Source organism: Laccaria bicolor, genomic scaffold (assembly GCF_000143565.1).
Source record: "Laccaria bicolor S238N-H82 LACBIscaffold_50 genomic scaffold, whole genome shotgun sequence".
Taxonomy (NCBI): Eukaryota; Fungi; Basidiomycota; class Agaricomycetes; order Agaricales; family Hydnangiaceae; genus Laccaria; species Laccaria bicolor.
In genome coordinates, this window is record NW_001889921.1 from 123,879 (window position 1) to 151,230 (window position 27,352).

Consider the following 27,352-nt stretch of genomic DNA (forward strand, 5'->3'; position numbering starts at 1 on the left):
ATTTTCAATGTTCCAGATACCTTTCGGCCACGGCCTCATTCATGGGTTCGACTGCACCGTGGGATCTACAAAGGAGATCTCGCCTACGTTCGGGAGGTTACTACTTATTCAACATTGCTCATCAACCTCCTTGTGGTACCACGCGTTGATTATGACCCACCCAAATTCAAAGGAAGCCGGATTATCGCATATGAGGACAGAAATAATGAGATGGACGACGAGTTTGCAGCGACCTACAAGCCTGACCGCGAGCTATATAGAAGAGCTTCAGCACCAGGGCGGCCTCGCCAAGCCCTCTTCAATCCGACACTGGCGAAGCAACGGTATCGACGGGCCTTTCAACAACGCAACAACCTGTTTTTATTCCGCGGAGTGTTGTACGATGCCGACGGATATGCCTATTTCTCAGAAGTCGACACGGATTGGTACACGGCAGAAGATGTAGTACCAACATTGAGTGAATTGGAACTTTTCAACACCTGCTCGGACATTCCTCTCAACGTCCGACAGCACACGATGGCGAGAATGTCAGCCAGGATCCTTCGGATAGGCGATGAGGTAAAAATCACGCACGGAGATTCAAGGGGGCTTCTTGGAACAATTATTGAAGTAACGGAAGGCGAAGCCATCGTCTTTTTGACAATGAAGGATGTAACAACTACCTTACCTTTTTCGTCGCTTCGAAAAGATCTCAAAGTAGGGGATGAAGTCCGCATTCTTTCGGGAGACCACAAAGGTGTTACAGGTTGGGTAGTGAATCAAAATGATGACTGCGTGTGCGTCTTTGATGACAGGACCGGTACTGAGGTGAATATCTTGCTTTATAATATATATGGCTCTTCTAACATTCTGTCATCTTGTAGATAGAGGCATCCCCTGGGATTGTTCAGTTCTTCACCTCCCCCTTCATCTTTGGAACGGGGTCCTCGGACTTGAAAGCTTCCTTCACAGATGCGCAAAAGCGTGTCATGAAGGGGGACTCCAATAGTCACCTGGTAGGAAGACATGTGATGGTCACCCACGGGAATTTTAGAGGTTACCGAGGCAGAGTAAAAAGCACAATTGGTGAGAAAAGGGTCTTCGTCGAGCTTGAGGCGCTCCTCCAACGCCCACAAATTTTGGACATCAGTTCTCTACACATCATGTAAGCCCATTCTCTTATTTTTCTGAATCGATACTAATTAGCTTCCAGCGCTGATGAAAGCCTTCAGCACCCCAGGCCTCGAGAGCTTCTTACCGACTTTACTTACCCACTCGAACCAGCACCTCCGCCTGGTACTCTGGCAGGCTTTTTGTTCCCTGGTTACCCCTTGCCAGATTCGCAACCCTCAATCCCATATCCCGCTCCTTTTCGTGCACAGACTCCGGCCATTGCAGGGCCATCTACTCCGCTTCCTAACTTGGAAGATATCCCGATGACCCCAGCTTGGAACCCAAGCTCACAAACCCCGCGCCGTGGTAATGATGGTAATTATGTTTCTGTTAGAAAGTCAATAGATACTGACAATTGTGGCAGCCTCTTCTCCGTATTGGCTCAGAGATGGCTGCTTCGCCAACATGAGACTCAGCCTTCGTCTCATCAACACCAAACCTAATTTTCACAAGGGCGAGCACGAAGATAAGTGTGGGGAGTTCAAGGGAGTGGTCGGAGATGCGGTCAAGGTCCAGCTAGGCTTCAAAGTGTTGGAAGTGCCATTTCCATACCTTATACCTGAAAGGCCGGAGTGCAAATCCCAGGTCGTTACCACATTTACCGGTCCACATAAGGGGTCGCAGTTTAGAATTAAGGAGTTTGGCGAAGAATTTTGTGGCTGCTCGATTTTGAGATCAACAACGCTTTTGAGAAAGGTTGATGTCAAAATCGCCACCAATGAACTGGTAGTCACCCGAGACAGTCGGCGATAAACTACATATACCGTAGATATATTACAACTGCCTTAGAGAGATTTTTTTGTATGTTTTACACATATCTTGATGGCAAGGTATATATTCTTGATCTTATTGCAAGACTTTGAGGCTTGAGATGACTGAACGAACGAACTTGAACACTCACGATTTATGACCGGCTTAGTCAGCTCCAGCCGGCTTCTTAGCCGGAGCTGGAACTAGCCGAGCTGTGGGAGCCATCACTCGGCGGTTCTGGCTGGGCTTCGGCTAAACTCGGCTCGGCTCCTGACTTGAGCTGGCTCCGAGCCGGAGCCGCGGCAACACTAGTGCATACTGAATGAGTCGCTGGTCTCCTGTGTCCAGACGTGGTTTGGTGGATGTTTGCCGGTGCAACAGCTCGCGAAGGACTTCTGTGATCCCGACCATCTGCATCATCAATAACCAGCCATCATGCATCAACCAATGTCACCCATCCGACATCACGCCGCAGGCTCAGGCGCCAGTTATTGGGCTTACTACTATCTCGACTAGGTATGTGTTGAACAAGGTGCACAGGTACCCAATCCCCGACGCAGCGAGAAAGTCGCAGCTGGTGGCCTAACTCTACGCGTTGCCAGTTTGAAATCTGCATTCAGCCCTACTCCTCGAAATCTCGCTCCGCCAAAACAACTGAAAAGTACATGATGCATCACACATCAAACTTCTCTGTATGTTACTCAAACCTACCACGTTCGGACCGCGAACACGACCACCAATGCAGATGTTTCGTGTATCTCGGTTTCCACTCGACCATCTGGCGTTACGTATGGGTTAGGCTTCAAGCTCTGACAAAATCTCCCCTCAATCGACATCTTGACCTTCTTCGCTATTCCTTCCTCCCTCCCCAGCACCCCACGGCTCATTACACTAGGCCTTCATCAATGGACGACATCGTGACTAGATTCAACGACCAAGACCCCGAGATACTATACTCCGGTGAATGGTTCTCGTCTGGTACTATACTCGATTACCTCAACACCACGACAATGACCTATTCGGCTGGGTCTGGCGTGTTATTCTATTTTACTGGTACGTACGCCTTCTCTCTCCCCTTCCGCTGAGCGCCCGGCTCGTCTTTTTACTTACTTGCTTACTAAAAATACCCGGGTTCATGTATAGGAACAAACATAAGCATCTACAGCGAAATAAGACCTCAGAAAGCCAACGGGGGCGGCGCCATATCGAACTACACCATTGACTCTGGTGTGCCTTATCAATTCATTGCCGTCCCGGAGGGAGAGGACCTGCATCAGCAACTGCTCTTCAGAGCCACGGGGCTGAGTTTGGAGCAGCATTTGTTGGTGATCACCAACGTGCTGAACAACACTCTGTCTCTCGATTATTTGGAAGTTGGGACAGGGTCTAGTGACTCCTCTAGCTTGACCACGCCCATTTCTTCGAACCCGACAGCCACAGCAACTCATTATGCCACAATTACAACACTTCAGACATCATCCGAATCAACTACAAGCCGCGTAGGTCCCCCGATAGGCGTGACAATAGGTGGTGCGATCGTCGGGCCCATGATCATCTCACTCGTGCTCTTCGCTTGCTTCTTTGCGTGCAGGAGACGACACCGGAAGAAAAACCTCCCTCTTACAGACTCTCTCTCTCCACCGCAGCTAGATATGTCTCACGCACCCGCAAGACGTTCCAGTATCACTCCATTCATCATTGGAGACCCGTCAGGGTTGTTTATGGGGCCGAGCTTGGGGAAATGCGCTACGCGTGGGAATGGGCAGGGCGTTGATGGAGGGGTTGCGCTAAATTGTGCACAGGTTCCGTTCTCTGCTGGTGGGAGACAGAAGAGTCGCAGTGATTTTCCGCCTAGGTGTACCGCTTTGGCACTGTGAGGTGAACATCTGTGGGTGTGGGTTGGGAAGGGAGGAGGGGGGTGAATGTTCTGTGGTTTTTATTCTCTCATGGCGTCATGGCAGAGCACGTTGCCGTTTTGAGTCGGACTTGACTGACAGGGACGGTAGAGTCTCTTCTCAAAATTGTAGTAGCTATTTTCGTGGCACCAGGAGTGTATTTTTAAAATAGGTATACAAACCGGCGAAAATTGTGTCAAGCGTGGAACCCAGGATCTTGACTCGGTGCCAGTGACTGCATTAGGGGTGCTCACGGTTCTCGTTTTGATCGGTTTTTCGTCTGTTTGTATAGACATAGGCCATCAAAAATAAATTGAAGAACGTACAGAAAAATGAGAACTGTGAACCTGCCCTCCTTGAAAATTTCAAACATGAGATAAAAAATGAGCGAAAAATGGAAGCGAAAATTTAAATTTTCGGCACCCCGTCTTGAACTCCGCATCTTGCTGCAGACCCAGCACGAAATGGTTAAACTCTCATGGAAATTACTAAATTGTCGCTCACTCGCCGTCAAGATGGGTGTCAATGTAAGGGGAGCCAGATTTTAAGACCCAAGGAGAACTTGTTTAGATTAGACTCGGAAAATTATTAAGGAGAGAATTTTGCACATGTTGTGGGGATGGAATAATTTTTTTTTGCATCGTCGTTGGGAGGGCGGAGGCGAACACTGAGGTACTTAAATGTCGATGGCCATCGCTTTCTTATCTCTGGCTGTGGGAAGTGGCACGTGATGCGGTTGAAAGAAATTTCGTGTTTCAAATTACATACTTATGCAACTTGAAACGGCTGTACCACCATCAAAAGAATTGGCCTCTGAAGCCTTCTGTCATGCAGAAATGTCTCGCTGCCAGACCTCGGATAAATAACAGTACTTCAACCTCCCACAAAGACGACTTCTTCGCTCCCCACTACAATTTTGCCGGAGCCCGAACAGCAACTTACATAACGCCGTAAACTTGGTATGCATCACTTCGACGTGGGGTGTTGCTGAAGGCTGACGACAACATGGTGTGATTGTCGTTGAATGCTGAATATGTGCTCTAATTGGCAGCAGGCTGCAAGGACACGAAGTATGCAGCTCACCCTTGGCTCACCCTCTCCGAGTCGCCAATCGAATGAGGGCGCATACTTATGTTGGGAGCTAGGGCCTCGATTGCCAGTGGATGTCTGTAGCTGATCAACCGCTACCGAATCCCAGGCCAGCTTACGGCTTACACTCGCACGTATGTATATCCGAGTCCTCCTGCGTATCTGCTCATCCCTGCACCTGGGCATGGTACTTTGTATTGATGATGAATAACTACGACTCCGATTCGAGGATTCCTGGGCCAATTCAAGGATAGGCGGTCTATTCATCTCATTCGAACCTTGGCACCTGCTTAATGCTGGAGGAGCTGCTGACCCAGTGCTAAAACTGCAAGTATAGTGCTTATGTGGCTCATTCTACTCTGCAGGCACATCTGCCACCATCAGATGCTGCATCATGCGTTGCAAATGTCAAATCAGCATTCGGCCCTACTCCCAAAACCTCGCTCTGCCTAACAAAAGTACATCACGCATTAAACTTCTCTGTGACTCGAGCTTACCACATTCGGACCGCAGTACCACCAATATAGATGTTGTGGGTATCTCTCTGTTTCCACTCAATTACGTATGGGTCAGGCTTCAAGCTTGGACAAAATCCTTAATTGTCATTTTGACCTTCTTCGCCATTCCTTCCTCCCTCTCCGGCACCCCACCGCTCATTCATCAATGGACTACGTCGTAACTATATTCGACGACCAAGACACCAGGCTACAATACTTCGGTGATTGGCTCAAGAATAATGGTGATGATCGACTCAATTACCTCAACACCACGACATACACCGGTTTCGCCGGGGCTGGCATGGTATTCAATTTTACTGGTACGTACACCTTCTCTCTCCCCTGTCACTGAGCGACCAGCTCGTCTTTTTACTTACTCGCTTACTGACAAATACCCGGGCTCATGTATAGGAACAAGCATAAGTGTTTACGGTCAAATACCAAGGCAGACATATCTCAACTTCCCCAACCCCGTATTGAACTACACCATTGACTTTGGTGTGCCTTATCAATTCATTGCCATCTCGGGGAGAGAAGACATGAATCAGCAGCTATTTTTCAGAGCCACAGGGCTGAGTTTGGGGGAGCATACTTTGGTGATCACCAACGAGGTGAACGATGATCTGCTGATTCTCGATTATTTGGAAGTTGGGACAAGTGGTGGTGGGTCTAGCGACTTCTCTAGCTTGACCACGCCGATTTATTCGAACTTAACAGCCCCAGCAACTCAGTACGCCACAATTACAGCACTCATTTCCTCAAGCTTCACGGCGACAGCAACTCACTACGCCACGGTTACGGCACTTCAAATATCATCCGAATCAACTACAACCCGCCTAGGTCCCCCACTAGGCATTACAACAGGCGGCGCGATCGCCGGGTCAATGATCATCTCACTCATACTCTTTGCTTGCTTCTTCGGGTACAGGAGACGACACCGGAAGAAAAACCTCCCTCTTACGGACTCTCTCTCTCCACCACAGCCAGATATGTCTCACGCACCCGCAGGATGTTCCAGTATTACTCCATTCATCATTGGAGACCCGTCAGGCTTGTTTATGGGGCCAATCTTGGGGAAATGCACAACACATGGGAATGGGCAGGGCGTCGATGGAGATCCCGGCAGCTCGGTCCCAGAGGCGGTTGCGCTACATTGTGCACAGGTTCCATTTTCTGCTGGTGGGAGACAGAAGAGTCACAGTGATTTTCCGCCTAGGTGTACCACTTTGGCACTGTGAGGTGAACGTCTGTGGGTGTGGGTTGGGAAGGGAGGAGGGGGTTGAATGTTCTGTGGTTTTTATTCTCTCATGGCATCATGGCAGAGCACGTTGCCGTTTTGAGTCAAAAAAATTATCCATAAAATACTTATGTTACAGTGCAGTCTCTGGTACTTAGCATTCCAAGATCCGGGGTTCTATGCTTTATTTTTTGAAGATTACGCTAAGACAGTACACTGCTGATGCTGTGAAAATAGCTACTTTAATTCGCAGAACGACAAGTCCAACTCAAATTGAACGGCAACGGGCTCCCTTATGAGAATAAAACCCACAGATCATCCACCCCTCCTCCCCTCCCAGCTCACACACAGGCGGTCACCTCACATCCGACAAAGCAGTATAGCTAGGCGGTAAGTCACTGTGACATTCCCCCCTCCCACCAGCAGAGGACGGAACCTGTGCACAATGCGGCACAACCCCCTCTGGAGCCGGGCTGCCAGGGTCTCTATCGGGGGCATGCCCATTCCTTGCGTATTCCCTCAAGCTCGACCCCGCGAACGACGCTATTGGATCTCCAATGACGAATGGAGTGATATCACTGGAACGTCCTGCAGGTGCGTGAGACATATCTAGTTGTGGTGAAGAGGGAGAATGTGGAAGGGGGAGGTTTTTCTTCCGATGTTGTCTCCTGCGTGCAAAGAAGCAAGCGAAGAGTATGAGCGACATGATCACAGTGGACCCGGTGATCGCTCCACCTATTGTAACGCCTATCGGGGGACCTACACGGCTCGTAGCAGACTCGGATGATGTTTGAAGTGCTGTACTTGTGGCGTAGTGAGTTGCTGTTGCCATTAAGCTTGATGAAATGGGCGTGGTCAAGCTGGAGGAGTTAGTAGACCCATCAGCACTTGTCTCGACTTCCAAATAATCGAGCTCCAGAAGACCATCCACTAGCTCATTGGTGATCATTAAAGTATGCTGTCCCAAACTCAGCCCTGTGGCTCTGAAAAACAGCTGCTGATGCTGGCTCTCTTCCATTTGGGTCGCAATGAATTGATAAGGCATGCCAGAGTCAATGGTGTAGTTCGATACGGGTGGTAGTAATCCGGTCCATACTATTATTGAACCGTAGACAGTTACGCCTGTTCCTATACATGCGCCCAGGTATTTATGAGTAAGCAAACAAGTAAAAAGACAAACCCGCCCCTCAGTGGAAGGGAAGAGAGAAAGAAAGCACACGTACCAGTGAAATTGAATAACACGCCAGACCCAGCGAAATCGGTACCTGTCGTGGTATTGAGGTAATCGAGTGGAGTACCAGCCTTGACCCATGTACTGGAGTATTGTATCCGGGAGTCTCGGTCATCGAATCTAGTTACAATGGGGCCCATTGATGAAGACCTGGCGCAATGAGGAGTGGGTTGCTGGGGAGGGAGGAAGGAATGGCAAAGAGGGAGGATTTTGTCAGAGCTTGAAGCTTGAAGTCTGACCCATACGAAAGTAATTCCAGAAGGTTGAGTGGAAACAGGGAGATGTACGCAACATCTGCATCGGCGGTCGTAACTGTGGTCCGAACGTGGTAGGTTTCAGTAACATACAGAGAAGTTTGATGTGTATGTACTTCTCAGTCGTTTAGGCGGAGCGAGATTTGGGGAATTAGGGCTGAGCGCTGAGCGCTGAATGCAGATTTCAAATTTGCATCGCTACCGTTGCCGACAAGGACATGGTCAAGCTTCTGGTATTCGACTTCCTTTCGGAAAGATCCTCTCTGAGTTCTCGGTTGCTGGGGTCCCCGTTACCGTCACAGAGATTTCATTTATATAATCATGTGACCTAATGCATCCATCAGCAAAACCTGGGTGAGCTAGGCAGCACGTGGCAGGGCTGTGTAGTGCCATAGCACCATAGAAAGGGGTATCACCTTTACAGTCACCTGCGCGTTCTATGCAGCTCTACATAGAAACGCACAGCCACTACACAGCACTCCCTAGAATCTCAGAGCAGATCTGCAGCCATTCATAGAAACACATAGCCACTTCATAGTGCTCCCTAGAATTACGGAGCAGATCTGCAGCCCTCAGTAGCAACCCCTGGGGTCTGCAGATTCCTAGAGGGGGGGCATACATTCTGCTCATTTTAATACCATATTGCATGATTTTTACACAGAACTTGTGTTACGAAAAAATAAGTTTATTGTCTGCGCTACTACATTATACAAGATATCCTAATATTCTACATAGTATCAAGTATTAAAGATACTAAGAGGATGCCATTCGCCAACAAGGAAGGTAGGACGGTTGTTCGTCGAGGGACGGAGCCGTTCTTCAAAGGAGGGAGGACTCAAAGGAGGGAGGACGCCATTCGTCGACAAGGGAGGGAGGACGCCGTTCTTCAAGGGAGGGAGCCGTTCATCAATGAGGTAGGGAGGACACTGTTCGTCGACAACAGAGGGAAGATGTGTTTGTCGACAAGCGAGGGATGACGCTGTTCTTCAAGGCAGGGGGAACACCATTTATCAACGAGGGAGGGAGGACACCATTCGTCGAGGGAGAAACGCCGTCCGTCAAGAAGGAAGGGAGGATGCCGTTCGTCGACGAGTGAGGGAGCAGTTCGTCAAGGGAGGACACTGTTCATCGGGGAGCCGTTTGTCGAGGGAGGGGGGCCGTTTGTCAAGAGGGAGCCTTTCGTCAAGGGAGGGAGCCGTTTGCCGAGAGAGGGAGCCATTCATTGAGGGAGGAGTTGTTTGTCGACGAGGGAGCCGTTCGTCGATGAGGGAGGGATCTTTTCTTTAAGGGAGGAAGCCATTCTTCACGGGAGCGAGCTGTTCTTCAAGGGAGGCAGGGAGCCATTCTTCAAGGGGGGGAGGAAGCCGTTCTTCAAGAGAGGGAGGATGCCGTTCTTCAAGGGAGGGAGGACACCGTTCATGGACGAGGGAGGACACCGTTCGTCGAGGGACGCGGTTCGTCAACGAGGGAGGGAGGATGCTGTAACTCGACGAGGGAGGACACCGTTTGTCGAGGACAAGTTGAACATTGTGGTGGGAAGGAAGAACAATGAATTTCCGTGTTGGGAAATTCAAAGTTCAACATAATCACATGATGTCGGAGTTTCAACGGACTTGAACGAATTGTCTCGCGACTTGAAGTTGTTTGTCGCCTGTCACTGTCTTTCACAGAAAGCATGGCATTCGAGGTGGGCATTCACAATTGTAGATGGCACCATGTAATCAGGCAAATATAAAGTTCATATTGGAAAATTATTGAACAATTTCCGAGCCTTCCAAGAAATTTGCAGTTGTTACCAGAAATTTCCTGGCTATTTCCATGATTTCCCGAAATTTCCTGTTTTTTGGTAGTAGTAGTAACAATTGAAGTTGTCTAAGTTCGAAAATGTGAGTTGAGCGCGGCACGTGACTTCCCGCAACTGTACCGACTTCCATCAATTCACACTTACACTTTCTAGGGTAGCTCATAGCTATAACTTCACGAGTATTACACCGTTTGGCCTCTATGTAGGCTTATTTTAATCGCTTCATTCACGCGAATGCAATCCAATTTACGGCGTAGAAAAATTTGGAGTACCTCACGAACTGTAGCATAAACTATTTGGCCTGTATTAGACATCTGAAATATATATTATCATCATGAGTTCTGCTCCGTTTCATGCGATTTTGGGCTTGTTAGAAACGCACAAATTTGAGCTTTAAAACGGGTCTGAGAGCCCCTAATATTTCGACGTTTAAGGCGACCTCCGATAACATTTACCGTTTTTAGGCAGATTCTTCACCAGTAATTGGTCCAAAGCCATTTGAGTTTTGAACTAAATACTACGTAAATAGACGCGTTGGAATCGGCTTGAACACCACTTTCCAACGCAAAAAAAATCACAAAAGACGAATATGTTTTGCAAAAGATACTTCATATTCTTTCTTGTTGCAATCAATCTTTGTAGGTCAATCAATCTCTGGACAGTGTTGTACTTTCTTCTTATTCCAGGCGTATTTTGGTCATAAATTATTCATATACAATAGGGAATGTGTTTTCTACTGAAATCTAGTATACTTGTAGTTTGACTCCCTATAAGGGCTGGGTAGAAAGTGGAGGCCCCTCTACAGCACCCTATAGTAACGGCACAAGTCTCTGTAGTGCTGTATAGCACAAGCTTACACCCACACAGTGCTGTGGAGCGCTGTGTGGCGCTAGGGCATCTAGCCAAACTTGGCGTGTAACTATGGGAAACTATGATATTAGCGGAAGCACTATGCCTGTCTACGTGGGAAAATCAGGTTTTGCTGATGTCGTGTCGCGTCCGCTCAGCGCCTCCAACCCCGCCGCTTCGTCCACTGTGAGCATCCTGCTCAAAATGACATTTATTTACAGGGTTGGTTTTGTATGACAAATCCTTTAAATTCCCTCCTGTGAAATCTGAGCTCATTCAGAAAACTGACGGTGGATTGGAGAGAAAAATCAGATCACCGTCAGTCCGTCACAGCCTTTTTAAATTTCTCTTATTATTTTCCAATGTAATTAATCAAGGTGTAGAATATGACGTGTGAAGGTATGTTTCACTTAAAAAAACCCATTTCACTTCTTTATCACACTTGCTCGCGATCCTCATTTTGAACTACAGGACACGCATAATGGGGTAGCGAACTTTAAAGATAGGTTGAGACTGTAAATTCACTGAGGTATTCTAAGAATAAACGAGGGGAACTGCTGGTGCCACGAAAATAGCTACTACAATTTTGAGCAGGAACTCTACCGTCCAGAAGGTTCCGAATTTCGAGAGTCCGAACCGCCGCCGATCCGCCTGTCCGCCTGTCTGGTTCGCACGGCACCTGCCGCCACCAAACAAGGTCACGAGCGTTTTCACCCTTACGCCGTTCGTGCATCGAGGCTCGACTGTCACTGTGAACCTTTTAGTGGTATCCGCCAAGTTTCCACTCCAAAGCCTAACATGGGTGCCAGCAATCCAGCGCTCAACTGTGGGCCTGATGCTCAACTCACGACCCTCATCGCCAACGCGAACCTAGGTGACCAGCCTGGCTTCGATTAGAAAGGCGCTGATGGCAGCGGCGTAGGCTCCTTCGCTTCAAGTTTTGTCCAATCAAAATCGCTGACCATCTTTTAGTGGCCTCACAATACTGGCCCAATGCTCACATATCTGGCATCTTGAGGGTCAACGACCTGTGACAGGTTTGACGCACAACCTGCCGAAGTTTAAGATCGACGTAGTATCATGTACGACGTGCTCCTGGCTCTAAGTTTCTCCCGAATTTGCCAACGATCCCCCCTTATGTACAACAGTGTCCGGCTCCCTCGCAAGCACACAACTCCCATCCAACCTCGCGCTAGGAAACTACCTCACCCGCCACGAAATCATTGCTCTCCATCTCGCCAAATCACTCGGCGGTGCAGAGTTTTACCCCGCCTGTTCGCAGCTTACGGTTGGCGCATCGGGCACTGGAGTCCCTGACCCTTTGGGTGGTCACTTGCCAGGCGCGTGCAGCGACAACGACCCTGGCATCTTTGATTCCCAGGTATTCGATGCCTGTGCACCATACATACACCTTCCCCGGTCCTCCTGTCGCTGCATTTGTGAACGGTGGCACTTCCACTCCTGGAAACGCAACCACAACCGCATTTTCAAAGGCAACGGCAACCCAGACCGGTGGTGCCACTGGGACATCGACGACGTCTAAGGGGAAGATGTGCAAGCTCAAGAAGGGCAAGTCTGCCTCTTCGTCGTTCGTTCCATTGGCCTCCGTGGCAGCAGCCAGTCCCACCACCACCGATATGTACCCCCGACACTTCAGCAGGGCCATGCGCGACTTGCGCTCGGCCGCAGTATCTAAAATGCCTCTGACCACAACACCCCACGACATGCACGCTCGCGATTCTGACTGCTGTTTAGATCCCGCCTTGTTGTATTCATACCCGGTCATTCATATTATAGGATGTATAGTACATTGCTATCATTGCAATAAACATTTGTTGATGTTGGCTTGGACGCGAAGTTCACTCTTTAAGCACGGTTACTGAGGGTCAATGGAAGCATCGTTTACTGATTCAGGTTTTGTCAAGGTTTTGTGAGATCCTGGCACCTACCTTGGGGGGACCCGGTCAACGTCAATAGTTGGCAAGTAGATTTTATTCTGGCACGAAGTCGAACTAAAGATCTGCACGTGACAATGCTGCCTTAGGCGACAGGCGGATCGGCGGATCGGCGGCAGTTCGGACTCTCGAAATACGGAACGTCCTCCTACCGTCCCTATCAGTCAAGTCCGACTCAAAACGGCAACGGGCTCTGCCACGACTCCATGAAAGAATAAAAACCACAGAACATTCACCCCCCTCCTCCCCTTCCAACCCACCCCGCAGGCGTTCACCTCACACCGACAAGGCGGTATACCTGGGCGGTAAGTCACTGTGACTTTCACCCCTCCCACCAGCGGAGGACGGAACCTGTGTACCAAGCCGCACAACCCCCTCTGGAACCGAGTTGCCAGGATCTCTATCGACGCTATGCGCATTCCCACGCGTTGTGCCCTTCCCCAAGCTCGGCCCCATAAACAATCGTAACGGGTCTCCAATGATGAATGGAGCGATACTGGAACGTCCTGCGAGTGCGTGAGACATATCTGGTTGTGGTGGAGAGAGAGAGTCCGAGAGAGGGAGGTTTTTCTTCCGCTGTCGACTCCTGCGCACGAAGAAGCAAGCGAGGAGTATGAATGATATGAGTATGGACCCGGCGACCGCGCCACCTATTGTAACGCCTATCGGCGGATGTACGCGGCTTGTAGTTGCTTTAGATGATGTATGAAGTGTTGTAATTGTTGCTGTCGCCGTGAAGCTCGAAGAAGGGAGTGCCGTAATTGTGACGTTCTGAGTTGCTGAGACTGTTACGCTCGAGGAAATGGGCGTAGAGGAGTAGCTAGACCCATCACCACTCCCAACTTCCAAATAATCGAGAATCAGCATGGTGTTGTTCCGCTCGTTGGTAATCACCAATGTATGCTGCCCCAAGCTCAGCCCTGTGGCGCTGAAGAACAGCTGCTGATGCATGTCCTCTCCCTCCGGGATGGCAAGGAATTGAGAAGGCACACCAGAGTCAATGGTGTAGTTCGATAGGGTGGCAGGCGCGTTACCTTCCAGGAATACTATCTCGCCGTAGACACTTATGCTTGTTCCTATACATGAGCCCGGGTATTTGTCAGTAAGTGAGTAAGTAAAAAGACGAGCCGGCCACTCAGTGGAAGGGGAAATAGAAGGCTTACATACCAGAAAAATTGAATAACACGCTAGACCCAGCGAAAGTGGCAAATGTCGTGGTGTTGAGGTAGTCGAGTATAGTACCATTCCGTGGGATCCATATGCCGGAGTATTGTATCTCGGGGTCTCGGTCATCGAATTTAGTTTCAATGTGGTCCATTGATGAAGGCCTGGCGTAATGAGCCGTGGGGTGCTGGGGAGGGAGGAAGGATTAGCGAAGAAGGTCAAGATGACAATTGAAGGAAGGATTTCGTCAGAGCTTGAAGTCTGACGCATACGTAATGCCAGATGGTCGAGTGGAAACGGAGAGATACACGAAACATCTGCATTGGTGGTCACAACCGCGGTCCTAACGTGGTAGGTGTGAGTAACGTACAGAGAAGTTTGATGTGTGATGTACTTTTCAGTACTTTTATCGGAGCGCGATTTCTGGGAATACTTAGGGCTGAATGCGGATTTGAAATTTGCAACGCATAGAGTTCGGCCGCCAGCCGCGAGTTTCTTTCTGCGTCGGGGATCGGGTACCTGTGCTGGTTCAACACATACCTAGTCCAGATAGTGAGTCCAATAACTGGCGCCTGAGCCTGCGGCGTGATGTCGGATGGGTGACCGTTGTCAACGTTGATGGCCCGTTATCGATGATGCAGATGGTCGGGATCACAGAAGTCCTCGCGAGCTATTGCACTGAAGTCCATCTTACCTTACATCATGATTTTGGGCAAGTTTACGACAGACTTCGGCTCGCTGGGGGCCAAAGTTGAGATCGCGTACAATCCGCCAGCCGCATCAGTAAAAATGGAATTCGAGAGTAGGGCCGGAATTTTAGAGAGACGACAGAAGGGTCCATGTTGATTAGACTACACGTCCAGGCGCTAGTACCGTGCATAAGACCGCTAGCGCCATCAAGAGTTTCGGTGCGTAAGACCATTGGCGCCTGTACTGGTGGGTTAAAGACTAGTGTACAAGACAGCTGGCGCCGGTACAAGTGCATGAGACAGCTGGCGCTGGTACTGTTTTTAAGACCACAGGCGCTAGAAGACAGTCAGCTCTGTTATCGTTTCAAAGATCACTGTCGTTCGTACCGGGTCATAAGGTTTACTCGAACTGGTAGCTTATCGGTGTGTACAAGACCAATCGCCCCGTGGGATCGATAACGCGTCAAAGATGGCGGGCGTCTTTGTTCATGAGAGATATGGCTCGGGGGTGACGGCTATTATATGAGTTGGTTGGAGGATATATGCGCGGAATGGAGTAAGGGGGAGGTGTGGTGTTGGATGTATATGTTTGCATGGAGGAGGGTTTCCTGCATAAGACGACTGGTAATAATGCGAAAGAGCGCTGGCGTTTATACCAGCGCACACGACCGCTGGAGCTGGTATCGGTAGATAAGACCACAAGCACTGATACCAGGGCACAGGACCATTAACACTGGTATCGGTTGAAAAATCATAGACGCTGATACCGGGGCATATGTATATGCAAGGCCAAGTGGCCGGGGTCAGGACATGGTCGAACACGCCGCCGTTACATAATGATATCCAAGGGAGGGTGGTATTCCGGTGTGCATGCGCGGGATGGGGTGAGGATGTATGCCTGGAGGAAGAGGAGGGAAGGGAATTGAAAGGTGTATATATGCGTCGGAGGGGAGAGAGGCGAGGTATAGGAACGAAGGACTTGGGGATGAGCGGGGAAAGGCAGGGTGAGGGTCATAAATCACGGATTAGGTTGTCGGAATTGGATTGAGATAGAGCGCTCTCCCTTCAGCTTATGTATATCTGACAAGATGCGCTATCATCTGATTATAAAACGTCAGAGAAAGAAACGACGACTCAAGTTCGCGAGATGTTCCGGTTATAACTTGAGCTCCAACTTTCGACTCGAATTTGAATGGGCAATATTAGGTTACATTTTTTTCTGATTGTCCTCCATAAGTAAAATAGAATAAAGTGCTGCGGCTTAATGAGAATCGAAGAACGGGACGAGAAAGGGAGACGTACAATAGCATTACACGCCTATGTTGAGTGTACATCTTCTCTCCTTTCCCTCGATGACAACTCGTCTAAAAACCCTACTCCTCCCTCTCCCTCGACGCACCGGCCGGACTCGTCCCAGAAGCAGCAGCAGCAGCAACCGCACTTGTCGTTCCCGTCTACACCACATCAGCCCTCCTGTCCCCTCCAGCAAACCAAAGCAGTCAAACCAAAACTCACCTGCCTCAGCTTCGCCAAATGTATCTTCAACGTCTCCGCATAATTCTCAAACCCCAACGTCCCCATCGCATACAGTATATCCTCCCCCCCAATCGTCTTCCGTTTCTCCACTTGGCACTTCTCCGCCGCTTCGGAGGTGATGAAGGATATGAACTCTGAAACGCATTCCTGCACGCATTCTTTGGCGTCTTTTGCGATTTTGGCGGTGGAGGGGACGGAGGCTTTCATTATTCGCGAGACGTTTGCTATCTGTTTCAATATATATGCGGTGAGAAGGGAGGGAGGGAGGGGAAGAGGAGGGAAGAAAGGAAAGAAAGAGAGACTAACGGGTAAAAAGCGGTCTTGTTCCCTGTACTCCCCCACCTCTTGCTCCGTTATCGGTGTTGGCTCTGGCGCATCTTCTGGAGAGGGTACGACGAGGGGCGCGGTGTCTTTGTCGCGCGGGATGATGGGCTGTAGGTCGGTCGTTGACATGCCCAGTGCCGTGTTACTGTAAACTTCTAATTTGTAACTTGTAAAAGGCGCTTGGGATGAATCGGAACAAAGGAAGTTGGATGGGTGGTGTCAATGAGTACGACTTGAACAGCTTGGCGTTACGATCTTGATAGAGAAATTCTTGAGCTTGCTTGCCGAGCCTGGCCAAGGTCGTTGGTGGTGAAGCTGAAGAGCGCTATGAAATCAGAAATGCATTGTTGTTTTCAAGGTTGCGGAAACAAAATGTCAGATGGCAGTGCAGTGCAGTGCTTTGACGATAATCAATTTGATCACCCTGCACCCTGCAGTGATCGTGACTCGTGAGCAGGTAAGATTTTGTCGACCAATGAAATATTCGAATTCCGTCCGAGCACCGAGGGATTCAGTGTAAAATTCCGTATTACAGATTTACCGTACATACTGGAAAGAAAAAAACAACTTCACTCCCCCCAAAAACCAGTGACTTCAAGGTGACTTATTTTTCTACATGTCTAGCCAAGTATGTCCCTACGCCGATAGTAGAGAGCAATTAGGGTTGACACGCCCAGAGAAAGACGAAAACGCACCCTAATAATTTGGACAGTGGAGTGCGCAATGAGATCGAAGCGTGTTTGTCGACTACGTATATACATCATGCAATGACGGAGAGATGGTATATCAAAAGAATGTATATAACTCGAAAGCAAACTTGCATCCCTCTCCCCGTACACCCTCAGACCTCAGCACCCTAACACCCCGCAGGAAGCGTCGCATCATCCACAAACTTCGCAGTCGCCTTCAACCCAAGTCCACGGCTCGCAAACGCCTTGGCAATAATACACTTATTCACCCCGTTGAACCTGTTCTGGTCGGCTTGAATTATCGCGTCGCGTGCCTGGATGACTGAAAAAAAGAATGTCAGCGTCAGCGTTCGGAGCATAAAATAAAGAGGAAGGAAAAGAGAAAAGAAAGCACCGAAAACAAAGGGAGCAAGGAAAGGAAAGAGAAACGCACAAGTCGGATTACAAGGCTGAATAGCAAGTGCATCCATCATAACCCTCATAAACACAACATTCCCCTCCTTCGCACCCGCATCCGTCAACTTATTACTCGAAAACCCGCGTGCAGCTACAAGCGCAGCGTACACCTGATGCAACATATTAGCCCACACCTCCCCAATATCATGCACCTCCGTGAGCTTCTGCAAACTCGAGTACCGAAGGGGGTTGGTGGTTGCGGAGGTCGAGTAGGGGAACGACCGGATGCCTTTGGCGCGGTTCGCGACGTATTGGCCGACGATGAAGTCTTTTGTGGTTCCGGAGGATTGGGCCATCCAGCTGGTGGGAAGGGGTTAGTGAGGTGTTTAACGGGGAGAGGGAAGGGGGTTGGGGAAAGTGGAGGGGAACGTACTCGGCCATAGCATCACTCCACCCCTCACCCATCCCACCCGACTCTGTAGTCTGCAAGCACCGCCCTGTACCACCCCCCGTCATACGGTTAGTAATCCCATGGGTCATCTCATGGATCACAATATCGTTCTCCATCGTTCCATCACGGCGGGGCTAAAAAGAAGACAAAGTGTCAAAAACGCTGGTGAAAAGCGAAAAAAAAAAGAGGACCCACGTTGGTAAGTGTCCAGATGAACATCCTACATTGCCCCGACTGCCCACTACCATCCACCATCATCAGCTCATCCATCCTTCCCAAAAACGACTCAGAAACTCACTCAGGCGGCGTAGCGAAATTCGCATTATTAACCCCCGACGCATCCTGCACACTCATCAAAACCCTATCCCCCTCCTTCCCGCCCTTCCCAAGATTACTCTGCTGGAAATTAAACGCCTTTTCCGTAAACCCATACCGATACGCAAAGTCATGCATAGTATTAATAATATAAAACGCGTTTGTTTTGGCGGCATCGATGTTGGATGATGTGGTGGGATCTTGGGAGTCTGTGTAGACTCTGTTGAAGTTTAGGTTTGTGGAGGTTTGGGTGGATGTGGCGGTTTGGGAAGACTTGAAGGATATGACGTTGTTTCCGCTATATAAAATAATAAGGAGGGGTGTGGATAGAAGAGGGAGAGAAAGGGGACGTACGCTGTGGTTGTCGAGTTTCCCGAACCAGTGTTGTGCCACCCCAAAGGGGAGGATTGGAGATCTTCTGGATCGCGTAGCGTTTCGAGGCCTTCTGGGAAGGTTTGTTTCGTGATCGGGAGGACGGTGTACTGCGTAAAGCATGAGCGGGGCCGAACACCACAACAAGAAGAAAAAAGAACATACAGAAGCATGAGCAACGAAATCAGTAACGCTGATCAACTCCCCACTATGCCCATCAATGAACGCCTCATACCACGCATCGGTCTCCTCGTTCCGGATTTGAAGGACGTGCGTGAGGGCGACGGAGCCGTCGGGTTTGACGAGGTATTCGAGTGTTGGTTCTAAGCCGTTGTGTTTCCCTTCCAAGGCGGATTCGATGGCGGGGAGGGCGGATTTCCAGGTTATGGAGGGGGTGGAGGGGGCGATTTGGGCTGGATGGCGGGAGTTGGTAAGGCATTGAGAGAGAGAGAGAGAGGGGAGGGACGTACCTGTCTTGGGATCGACAAAGGAAGACCCGTAGGAAACGACTTTGTCACCGTGAAAGGCGACGTTCGCGACTGCGTTGGCGAATGGGACTCCGTTCTGTAGTAAAGATATGTTGGTGGATTTCGAAGATAACGGAGGGTGGCACGTACATAAGACTGCTTGATGTATGCAAACCTAGCTTCGCCCTCTGTATACCCAGACTTCCAAGCCATATGCTTGGGATCGACGCCGGTGGATGAGATGAATGACATGGCGGACTCGTTGAGCGGTTCACTGGATCCAGTGAAGGATGACGAGGAGGGTGCACCGTCCGCGCCGTACGTCTATCAACAAACCAGCGCGCGTCAATATAAAAAATAACAATAGGAGTAGTAGGAAAGAGACAGACCTTGAACGTGTTCTTGGGATGATACACCTCAAGTTTCAACCCTCTGCCAACATGCCTAACCCTATGAGTCGCGTGCTTTGAACAAGAGGGATAAGGGGTCGCCTGGACCGAGGAGATGGTTGCGAGGAGGACAGTGACGAGGAGAGGAAGGAAAGACTTTTGAATTGAGAAAGCCATTGTCTAAATGGTAACTAATAGTGGCACGACCTGAGCGTGTTGAATGAATAAAGAATGAAGGAGTGAGAAAGAAAGGAAAAGAAAGGAAAGATGAGTGGAGACAAGGATGGTTGAGCGCCGTTGGTCCTTATAACAACCACCTGGGCTTGGCTCATCGTGAACTTGTGCAAGCCAAGGGAAACAAAGCACAACGCGGCATTACCACATTCACCTCTTACGCCTGCAACTCAAGACACGTCCTCCACAACATCGGTGCCACTCACCTTTATTCAATCATTGAAGGCTGAATCTCCTCTTTTCAGTTGTAGCATTTGTGTAAAGTTGCGGGAACTACGACGTAGTGACTCTAAGTACTATCATATAACCATCCCAGCAACCACGCAGAATATCAGTATTCCCTACTTGTCCTAATGCGTCGGTACCCAACGTTCATACTCAAATCATCACTTCCGAATCGACCACTCCTACTCGTAACGCGGACCTTCTGTTCCCCAAACCCACCCCTCACATCACAGTAATGCAGCGGCGTGTCGTCACTAACAAAAGGGCCTTGGTAGCCTAGGCCAAGCTCGAGCTGCCCACGCAAAAGGCGGTCTTCAGTGTGCTCGTAACGACGTCCGAGAAAGTTGACGTTGGGATGGGACGTGGACACCTTGCCTCCTGCGTGCCATGGCATTTGTTAGGTGTGCACGTTTGGCGTAGCGGAATGGGGGGAACGTAGAGTTCCGCGAATGTGCCGATTTTGCGCGGGTGGAAGAGTTGTTGGCCTGGGAACGGAGAGGGAGAGGGAGGGATGAGGTGGAGGAAAATGTACACGACGTCAGGGGGCACATACCATGCTTTCCGCTCCGTTTCTCTACACCACATGCTCGTCTATCCACTCGCTTCCCTCAACGACCAACTTCTTCGAATCGTTGTCGACGTCTAATTGATGGTGGACAATCACGGTAAGTGTTCACAAAACTTGTCAATGCGCTGTTCACGACTTACCGGCATACATCCTCGACTTCTCGAGCATACGTCGCATCTAGTGCTACATCTTGAAGGCGCCAACGCTGATGGCTTCGTGTACGGCAATCCCAGTCGAATGGGCGATGTTGGCGGCTATCGTGGTTGTGGTCAGAGGTAAGTCACCATCGTCAGCGTCACACGTTACACATTGATGTCGTCCTCATCGTTTCCCACAGCCACAACGCCCATCATCCAACTTCAGACACAACTCAGGTCAGTTGATGTCTATCGAGATTCGTGTCGACGACTTACTTTTGTAGGTTATGATGCCATTGTAAACGAGGTAGACACTATAAGACACAGGTAAGTGAATAATTCAAACGCGGAACGACGTTGACGAACCTTTTCAGGGTCTCAACGATGGCCCAGGGCGCTCGTTACGCGGAAGACGCGACTAACGCTCCTGGGTACAGGTTTTCAGGTGAGTAAAGACTGTATACTCGAGGTGAAGTGGACGAGACTGACGTACTTTTTGTAGAACCGACGTATTCACGACCTTCACACCTCCCAACGCGTATTCCGCCCATCCAAGCTACACGTCACGAAGCGGTAGTCGAGGTTCCGTGTAAACGATGCGGACAAGTCGATGATGGGGAACCTGAGGGGCAAGAGCAGCGTGGTAAGTAAGCCGGATGCAGCACTCCCGTTAACGAAAACTTACCGTGGTCATCAGCAGCATCACCACGAGTCTGCAGAAAAAAGGATATAAGCAAAGGTGAGTGAAACGTTGTCTATGACGAAAGAGACGTTGACATACCTGGTTGCCATTTAGCATTCCGTCACGTCTTCGCATTGAAGGAGGGGTTTAAAAACTCGGTACGCAACGTCAACACCAGCAACGATGGACGACGAGCAGACGACTTACCAGCGTGACGACGACGATTGGAGGACGACGAGGAGAAGGGAGTGGACGTCGACATCGAAAGGAGGGAGGAGAACGTATGTAAGTGGGTGCTGATGAAAGATATTGGACTGACTACCCCGTCTTTATAGCTCTTCTCGCTTGCGCGGTAAGTAGCCGGGTTGTGACGTGACGCAAAATCTTTACGGAAGAAGGGTCTCGTTTCGTGCAGGGTTCAGATCCTAGGAACCGGGGACGGAGGAAACAATCTTTTCGTAAGTTTCGTATCTACCCATTCCATTGGTTTCTTAATTCACTCCGGCCTCGTCTGGTGAATTTTTTATTAGGTATCACTTGAAGTACATTCAATTCATTTGCGAAAGAAGTACCGACTAACGCACACAGATAGATATCTTCATTATGCGGAATCACTCCCGTTTGCGAAAGGCGCAGAACGCTTGAAGAAAATACAGGCCAAGTAAAGTACGTACATACATCAGACCCTTGATCAACAAATTTCTGACAGTTGAATGTTCAGAATGCCGTTTTTCAATTCGGAATCGGGAGAGGAGAATGAGGACGCCTTCGGCGGCCATCTACACTCGAATGAATCGATGCGCTTTGGTACTTCCTAGCCAAGTGAGTGTTGTCATAATTCTACGACACGAAGAGTAAATTCTCAATTCTTCCTTTATCTCAGAAACACGCAAGTGTATCATAAACCAATGGTGAATTCGGACGATAAGTACTTTGGTGAGCACACACCCCCGCTCACAAACTTCTTACACCAGAACTTCTGATATCACAAGTGCAGGGACACCGGGGATACTACCCGAATAGAACCCTGACACGTCAAGATGGAATTTCCGTGTGTGCGGTTCAAGCGCGATGCAGAATCGGGGAAGGAGGAGCATATCCTTACTCATTGCTCGGAAGGTACGTCCACGTGCTCTGTTAATGTCTTGAACCACTTATACTACTAAGGAATTATGCAAAGAAATGTGAGATATTATTGTGTTCATCCGGCATAACTGCAAATGGAGCAATGTAAGGAATGGTACGAAATGCAGGAAACAACGCGCCTGCCGTGATATTTCGCTAACGGAGAGTTACAGGTATCCAGGCACGCAGATGGCATTGTTCTAAGGAAGACCCTGACGTGTAAAAGCGTCAGTTTCGCTAATTCGTTTCAAGCGCGATGGATACGGAATTGGGGGCGGGAGGAAGTTATAATTCCATGTACGTTCTCATGTGCTCGACTGTTATTTATTGTTGAGAAGTGTTGAATAGATTTAGAACTATATATGCGAGCTACACTTGGACGAAAATGATGTATTACGGATGGAGGAACTTAGAGGGCAGTTCGGAATACTGGTACGTTGCGCGCTGCACGCTGGTATCTTCCATTGACAAAAGTTCTGGAAAGTCAGGTACATACTTGGCAGGGTTTTGAAGAGGACCCTGACACGTAGAACTGTCAGCTTCACAAGGTTGTTTCAGGTGAGATGGTGAAATTAGATTCGGGGGAGGAGGAGATCATCCTCCTCACTTCCAATGTTCTCGCTCCACTGTGCTCGTTCGTCGTTGTGAAGTGTCTAAAATATGTAGGTATACGCCTACGAGTCATAGCTTGATAGAAATTGTACACTATGAATATAGGAAGCGAGAAATGCAAGGGACTTGAATGGGCGCGGCAATTCCGTGCTCGCATCTTCCATTGGCAAAAGTTCTCAAAGTCCAGGCACAGGGTTGGCGGGGTTCTCAGGAAGACCCTGATGCATAAAATTGCTCGTCTTGAGAATGTGTTTCAAGCGTAATGAAGAAATTAGAATCGGGGGAGGAGGAGATCATCCTCCTCACAATGGATATCTGCAATTCCGCACACTCGTTCATTGCTTGGATATGTCAAGGACATTTAGTAGTATGCATATGAGTTGCAAATAGTATAAATTGTACACTACGAATAGGGAAAGGTAGAGGATTGTACGGAATGCAGGGGATGATGGGCACAGCACGCCCAGTTTATACCTTCCGCTGGCGAAAGCGCTGGGAATTCAGGTACAGGTGTTACAGGGTTCCGAAAAAGAACCTGATGCATAGAAAGGTTTATTTTACGGATGCGTTCCAAGCGTGATGGAGAATCGGCTTGTCTATTCACTTTCAATCATTTTTGTACGACCGTCATCCTAGAATTTATATTGCAAATGACTATGTAAAACATGAGGGTACACAAGTAGTTCAAAGGGAAAGTAGGGGAAACAAAATGGGAGAAGAGCCGTGTTTGTAGGGCACATCCCCGCTCCAATCTTGCACTACACAAACACCCAGACTTCAAGACACGTGTAGTCCGATAATATATTCAACCAACACTTCAAGATGAATGGCTGGTTGTATGGGGCTGTTCTAAAAAAGCTATAGGTGCACACAATCACGAACGACGAGGAGACTGTAGACACGGTGATGTGGTATCCTCAGGTTTCTACTCATACAAGTGTCCCCGTCTGCATGCACTAAATTTCTAAATGTAAGAGATAAAAAATTGGGTTTGACGGGCAAGAACGGTCTCAAATGTACACACCAGGTGGCGACAGCTGACGACTTATCTCCCAGGAAGTTTCAACATGTGTCGAGTTGAGAGGTGTTTGCAAGACGTACACTGTAAACGTAAAAACAAGGTGCATGACATAATTTTGTTTCCTGCAGAGTAAGTACATACTCGATTGCCATAGATCGTCCTTGACAACAAAATCCCCACTAGATTTGCAGGGCAGCTGGGCCTGGAGAGTAGAAGTTATGGTAAGTATGGTAAAATATGGCAGAGACATTGAATTAGATACGAAGCGCGTGTATTTTCTGGAGTAGCTGGAAAAGACATGGTGATGAGAGCATTGTGACTAGCTATACAGTCATATGGGATTTACTTACCACAGGTGCCGGGGGAAAGATTTATATCCTGGAAAAATGGAACCTGGTACATAAGCAGAGTTAGCAAGGGCAAGAGTTTGAGTGGTGAGGGGGGGGCGAGGAATGGGGGGAAAACCTGAGTTGCAAAAAATCGAACACACAAAGTTTGATAGCTCCGAATTCTTGATTCGAGGTGCGTGTTCCTAGAATATTCTGCCGATCACTCTATTCCTGGAATGTTGGCGCAAGCTAAGCAAGGTCCCCGTGCATTGTTTGTCGGCTGGATACTTCCGGCCAAGTCACACCAAGATACTTACTCACGCTAAGCTTCGTTGATTTTCCTTGGCACCCAGAGGTATAAGTAGATTCGAAAATATGTGAATGCTCACCCTTCCCCTTGCCTCCATTATGCTCCTACGCTGCCCGGCTCTCATCTGCATTGTCGTTGCTTGGCCATTTGTTGTCACACTTTCACTCATCATCGCCATCCAGTCGGAGGTCGTTGTTATTGACGACGTTCACTTATTCCACCTTGGTGAGTTAATTTTTGTTTGTTCTTCTCCACGTTGACTAACAATTCTGTTTTGGGCCACACAGCTTTACTTTCCTCCACCACATCTGCGCTTGTCGTCTCAGCCGTTATGCATGCCTAAGCCATGCAAATGAGTTTGGTCTGTGATCCTTCACTTCCATTTGCTAATGAAGTCTCATAACAATATATTGCATCCCACAGAACTCGAAGTGACGAACTTTGGCAATGGGGGCAATTCCAATATGATTTTTGGTGTTCCGGGGATCGCTGTCATGAGGAAGTCTTCTCATGTAAGTTTTATATGTGTTCTCGCTGTCCTGAACCCCCCATTTATCTTGTTGCAGGCTTTGTGTCGATCTGTTCTTTGATTTTTCGACATCCGCGGATCGCTATCACGTGGCATGCCACCTGTTCCTCCAACCTTACCTCTGGATTGGCCCGACACAATGTATTGCTTTCCAGAAAATGCAGTTCTGCCGCTGTGTCTTCCCAACACCATGTCAAATCAATATTTGGATGTCCGGCAATCGCCTCATGATGTTACTGCATTTCCTTTCTACAACACATCCCCTCGTTGTTGAAATTCGATTTTTCGAGTTCCAGCAATCACCCTCCTGCTACCCATCTTCCTAGACATTGTAAGCTTGTTCATACACCCATCTTTGTTCTTCTTTTCTCATATCACCTTTAAGATTTACTCTTGGAATGGTTCTTTGATTTTCCCAAGTCCGGCCATGCTACGTGGCAGCACGTAGTGCTGCTTGTCTGTCACTCCAACCCCACGGTTCAAACTCTATTTTTCGAGTTCCGGCGATCACCTTCACGCCACAGGCTTTCTACCCAACCCTACCCATACATCTCATCGATTTACTTCATTCTTGGCCATTGCTACATGGCAGCACATAGTGCTGCTTGTCTGTCACTCCAACCCCATGGTTCCAACTCGATTTTTCGAGTTCCGGCGATCGCCCTCACGCCGCAGGCTTTCTACACAACCCTACCCTTGCCCTACCCATACACCTGATTGATTTACTTCATTCTTGGCCATCGCTCCTGCTGCTTCTCATTTTCTTTCTGTCACTCCAACCCCATGGTTCCAACTCGATTTTTTGAGTTCCGGCAATCGCCCTCACACCGCTTAATATTTGCACATCCCTACCCATACACCCAATCGATTTCCTCCGTTCTTTCCCTCATTCAGCCTTCGCTATGTGGCATGATATAGTTATCTTGTCGCTTTGTTTGCGTCGCTCCTCCCCACGGTTTAAACTCGATTTTTCGAGTTCCGGTGATCACCCTGACGCCGCTGGATTTCTACACATACGTGGCAGCACATAGCTTTGCATCACAAGTTCAAACTCGATTTTCTGAGTTTTGGTCACCACCCTCATGCCGCTGAATACGTACACATGCCTAACCACATTTCCTTCATTCTTTGGCTCTCATACATGCTTCGAGTTCGATTTCTTTGAGGCGAGCTCACTTTCTGCATGTGGCTATGTTGCGGTGCATATTCATGTCCGGCAATCGCTCGCACACCGCCATCGTCTTCCATGTATAAAGCTTTATCTATTCTTCATTCTTTGACTAATAATCTTTTCTAGATTTACTTCTGCGGAGAATGACTACAATGCTGCACGTTTATTATCCCTGCATCCCCCCGTGATCGCAAACAATGTACGTTGTTTTATATATCCACGCTCAACAACTCATTCATTTGGCATCTGAATAGACCATTCGACGAATGCACCTTTTCACCGCGGGAAAGCCTCTTCAGTCCTCAAACAGGTCCGCCCCGACATGGCCATCCTTTTGTGCATTGCCGTGTATTCTGTAAGTTTTTCATGTACTTTCCTTATTTTCTTTGTTTTCTGGTGTCTTTCTGTAGATAGTCTCTTTGCGCCAATGCGTGCAAGTCGTCTTCAAACATTCCCATCACTATTTCCTAAGCCCTCCAGGCCCACACTTTTCTTTGTTGTAAACAGTACCCCTTCACGTCAGTAGTCAGTAAAATACGGAAGACCGAACCACGTCTGGCTGTTGCATGAAAATTGCAATGGCTAGACATTTTTAATTGAAATGAGCTCCCTGCGGGGAGGCGAAACTATGATCTGACGTTGTAAAAAAGTTGAAAAAAGTTGAACTTATGCTTCAATTTTCGCTTGGCTTGACTTTTTTCCGATAGCCTGGCGACGCCCATACAGCCAACGTCCCTGGTTTTGGGGTCAGAAGAAATCCTTCTTGACACCCGGGAACTCTACTTCAGATGCGCTGTCATTTTGGAGAACTACTATCTACACGCAGAGCGACGATATGACAGGAAAATGGTATATCAAAAGAATGTATGAACTTCAAAGCAAAGCATCCTGCTCCCCGAACTCA

General features: G+C 48.7%; 10 protein-coding genes across 10 annotated transcripts; 4 read left to right on the plus strand and 6 right to left on the minus strand.

The window, feature by feature from the left end:
• Positions 1-3,846: 3,846 nt before the first annotated feature.
• LACBIDRAFT_333365 (uncharacterized protein) lies at positions 3,847-4,804 on the minus strand (the record flags this gene model as incomplete). Its single annotated transcript, XM_001888009.1, has 5 exons — positions 3,847-3,932; positions 4,052-4,077; positions 4,124-4,243; positions 4,566-4,583; positions 4,740-4,804. 5 exons carry the CDS (start codon positions 4,802-4,804, stop codon positions 3,847-3,849), a joined length of 315 nt encoding a protein of 104 aa, XP_001888044.1.
• A 745-nt stretch (positions 4,805-5,549) lies between these two features.
• Positions 5,550-6,587, plus strand: LACBIDRAFT_333366 (uncharacterized protein; the record flags this gene model as incomplete). Its single annotated transcript, XM_001887958.1, has 3 exons — positions 5,550-5,703; positions 5,795-6,050; positions 6,131-6,587. The coding sequence occupies 3 exons, from the start codon at positions 5,550-5,552 to the stop codon at positions 6,585-6,587; spliced, it is 867 nt and encodes a 288-aa protein (XP_001887993.1).
• Positions 6,588-6,975: 388 nt separating this feature from the next.
• On the minus strand, positions 6,976-7,991 carry LACBIDRAFT_333367 (uncharacterized protein; the record flags this gene model as incomplete). Its single annotated transcript, XM_001888010.1, has 2 exons — positions 6,976-7,748; positions 7,844-7,991. 2 exons carry the CDS (start codon positions 7,989-7,991, stop codon positions 6,976-6,978), a joined length of 921 nt encoding a protein of 306 aa, XP_001888045.1.
• A 452-nt stretch (positions 7,992-8,443) lies between these two features.
• On the minus strand, positions 8,444-8,753 carry LACBIDRAFT_312182 (uncharacterized protein; the record flags this gene model as incomplete). Its single annotated transcript, XM_001888011.1, has 1 exon — positions 8,444-8,753. The coding sequence occupies one exon, from the start codon at positions 8,751-8,753 to the stop codon at positions 8,574-8,576; it is 180 nt and encodes a 59-aa protein (XP_001888046.1). The 3' UTR covers positions 8,444-8,573.
• Positions 8,754-11,525: 2,772 nt separating this feature from the next.
• On the plus strand, positions 11,526-12,581 carry LACBIDRAFT_312184 (glycoside hydrolase family 61 protein). The gene is made up of 4 exons (XM_001887959.1): positions 11,526-11,676; positions 11,731-11,840; positions 11,907-12,420; positions 12,473-12,581. The coding sequence occupies exons 1-3, from the start codon at positions 11,666-11,668 to the stop codon at positions 12,299-12,301; spliced, it is 516 nt and encodes a 171-aa protein (XP_001887994.1). The 5' UTR covers positions 11,526-11,665; the 3' UTR covers positions 12,302-12,420; positions 12,473-12,581.
• Positions 12,582-12,989: 408 nt separating this feature from the next.
• On the minus strand, positions 12,990-14,031 carry LACBIDRAFT_333369 (uncharacterized protein; the record flags this gene model as incomplete). Its single annotated transcript, XM_001888012.1, has 2 exons — positions 12,990-13,789; positions 13,881-14,031. 2 exons carry the CDS (start codon positions 14,029-14,031, stop codon positions 12,990-12,992), a joined length of 951 nt encoding a protein of 316 aa, XP_001888047.1.
• A 3,120-nt stretch (positions 14,032-17,151) lies between these two features.
• On the minus strand, positions 17,152-18,415 carry LACBIDRAFT_191902 (uncharacterized protein; the record flags this gene model as incomplete). The annotated part of the gene is made up of 5 exons (XM_001888013.1): positions 17,152-17,437; positions 17,549-17,871; positions 17,945-18,096; positions 18,158-18,203; positions 18,261-18,415. The coding sequence occupies 5 exons, from the start codon at positions 18,413-18,415 to the stop codon at positions 17,283-17,285; spliced, it is 831 nt and encodes a 276-aa protein (XP_001888048.1). The 3' UTR covers positions 17,152-17,282.
• Positions 18,416-19,981: 1,566 nt separating this feature from the next.
• Positions 19,982-20,358, minus strand: LACBIDRAFT_312188 (uncharacterized protein; the record flags this gene model as incomplete). Its single annotated transcript, XM_001888014.1, has 1 exon — positions 19,982-20,358. One exon carries the CDS (start codon positions 20,356-20,358, stop codon positions 20,071-20,073), a length of 288 nt encoding a protein of 95 aa, XP_001888049.1. The 3' UTR covers positions 19,982-20,070.
• Positions 20,359-20,613: 255 nt separating this feature from the next.
• LACBIDRAFT_333371 (uncharacterized protein) lies at positions 20,614-23,163 on the plus strand (the record flags this gene model as incomplete). Its single annotated transcript, XM_001887960.1, has 16 exons — positions 20,614-20,629; positions 20,714-20,807; positions 20,896-20,906; positions 20,954-20,996; positions 21,044-21,114; positions 21,172-21,312; positions 21,367-21,408; positions 21,466-21,509; positions 21,550-21,636; positions 21,687-21,703; positions 21,767-21,809; positions 21,882-22,012; positions 22,170-22,173; positions 22,375-22,470; positions 22,846-22,908; positions 23,143-23,163. The coding sequence occupies 16 exons, from the start codon at positions 20,614-20,616 to the stop codon at positions 23,161-23,163; spliced, it is 924 nt and encodes a 307-aa protein (XP_001887995.1).
• A 1,683-nt stretch (positions 23,164-24,846) lies between these two features.
• On the plus strand, positions 24,847-26,919 carry LACBIDRAFT_333372 (uncharacterized protein; the record flags this gene model as incomplete). Its single annotated transcript, XM_001887961.1, has 6 exons — positions 24,847-24,973; positions 25,172-25,260; positions 25,604-25,608; positions 26,575-26,647; positions 26,759-26,803; positions 26,863-26,919. 6 exons carry the CDS (start codon positions 24,847-24,849, stop codon positions 26,917-26,919), a joined length of 396 nt encoding a protein of 131 aa, XP_001887996.1.
• Positions 26,920-27,352: the final 433 nt, after the last annotated feature.

Excerpts from the sequence above, each read along its gene's own strand:
- LACBIDRAFT_312184 (XM_001887959.1), top strand. Across the intron at positions 11,841-11,906 it reads TAAGATCGACGTAGTATCAT|TGTCCGGCTCCCTCGCAAGC; the intron begins GTACGACGTGCT and ends TATGTACAACAG.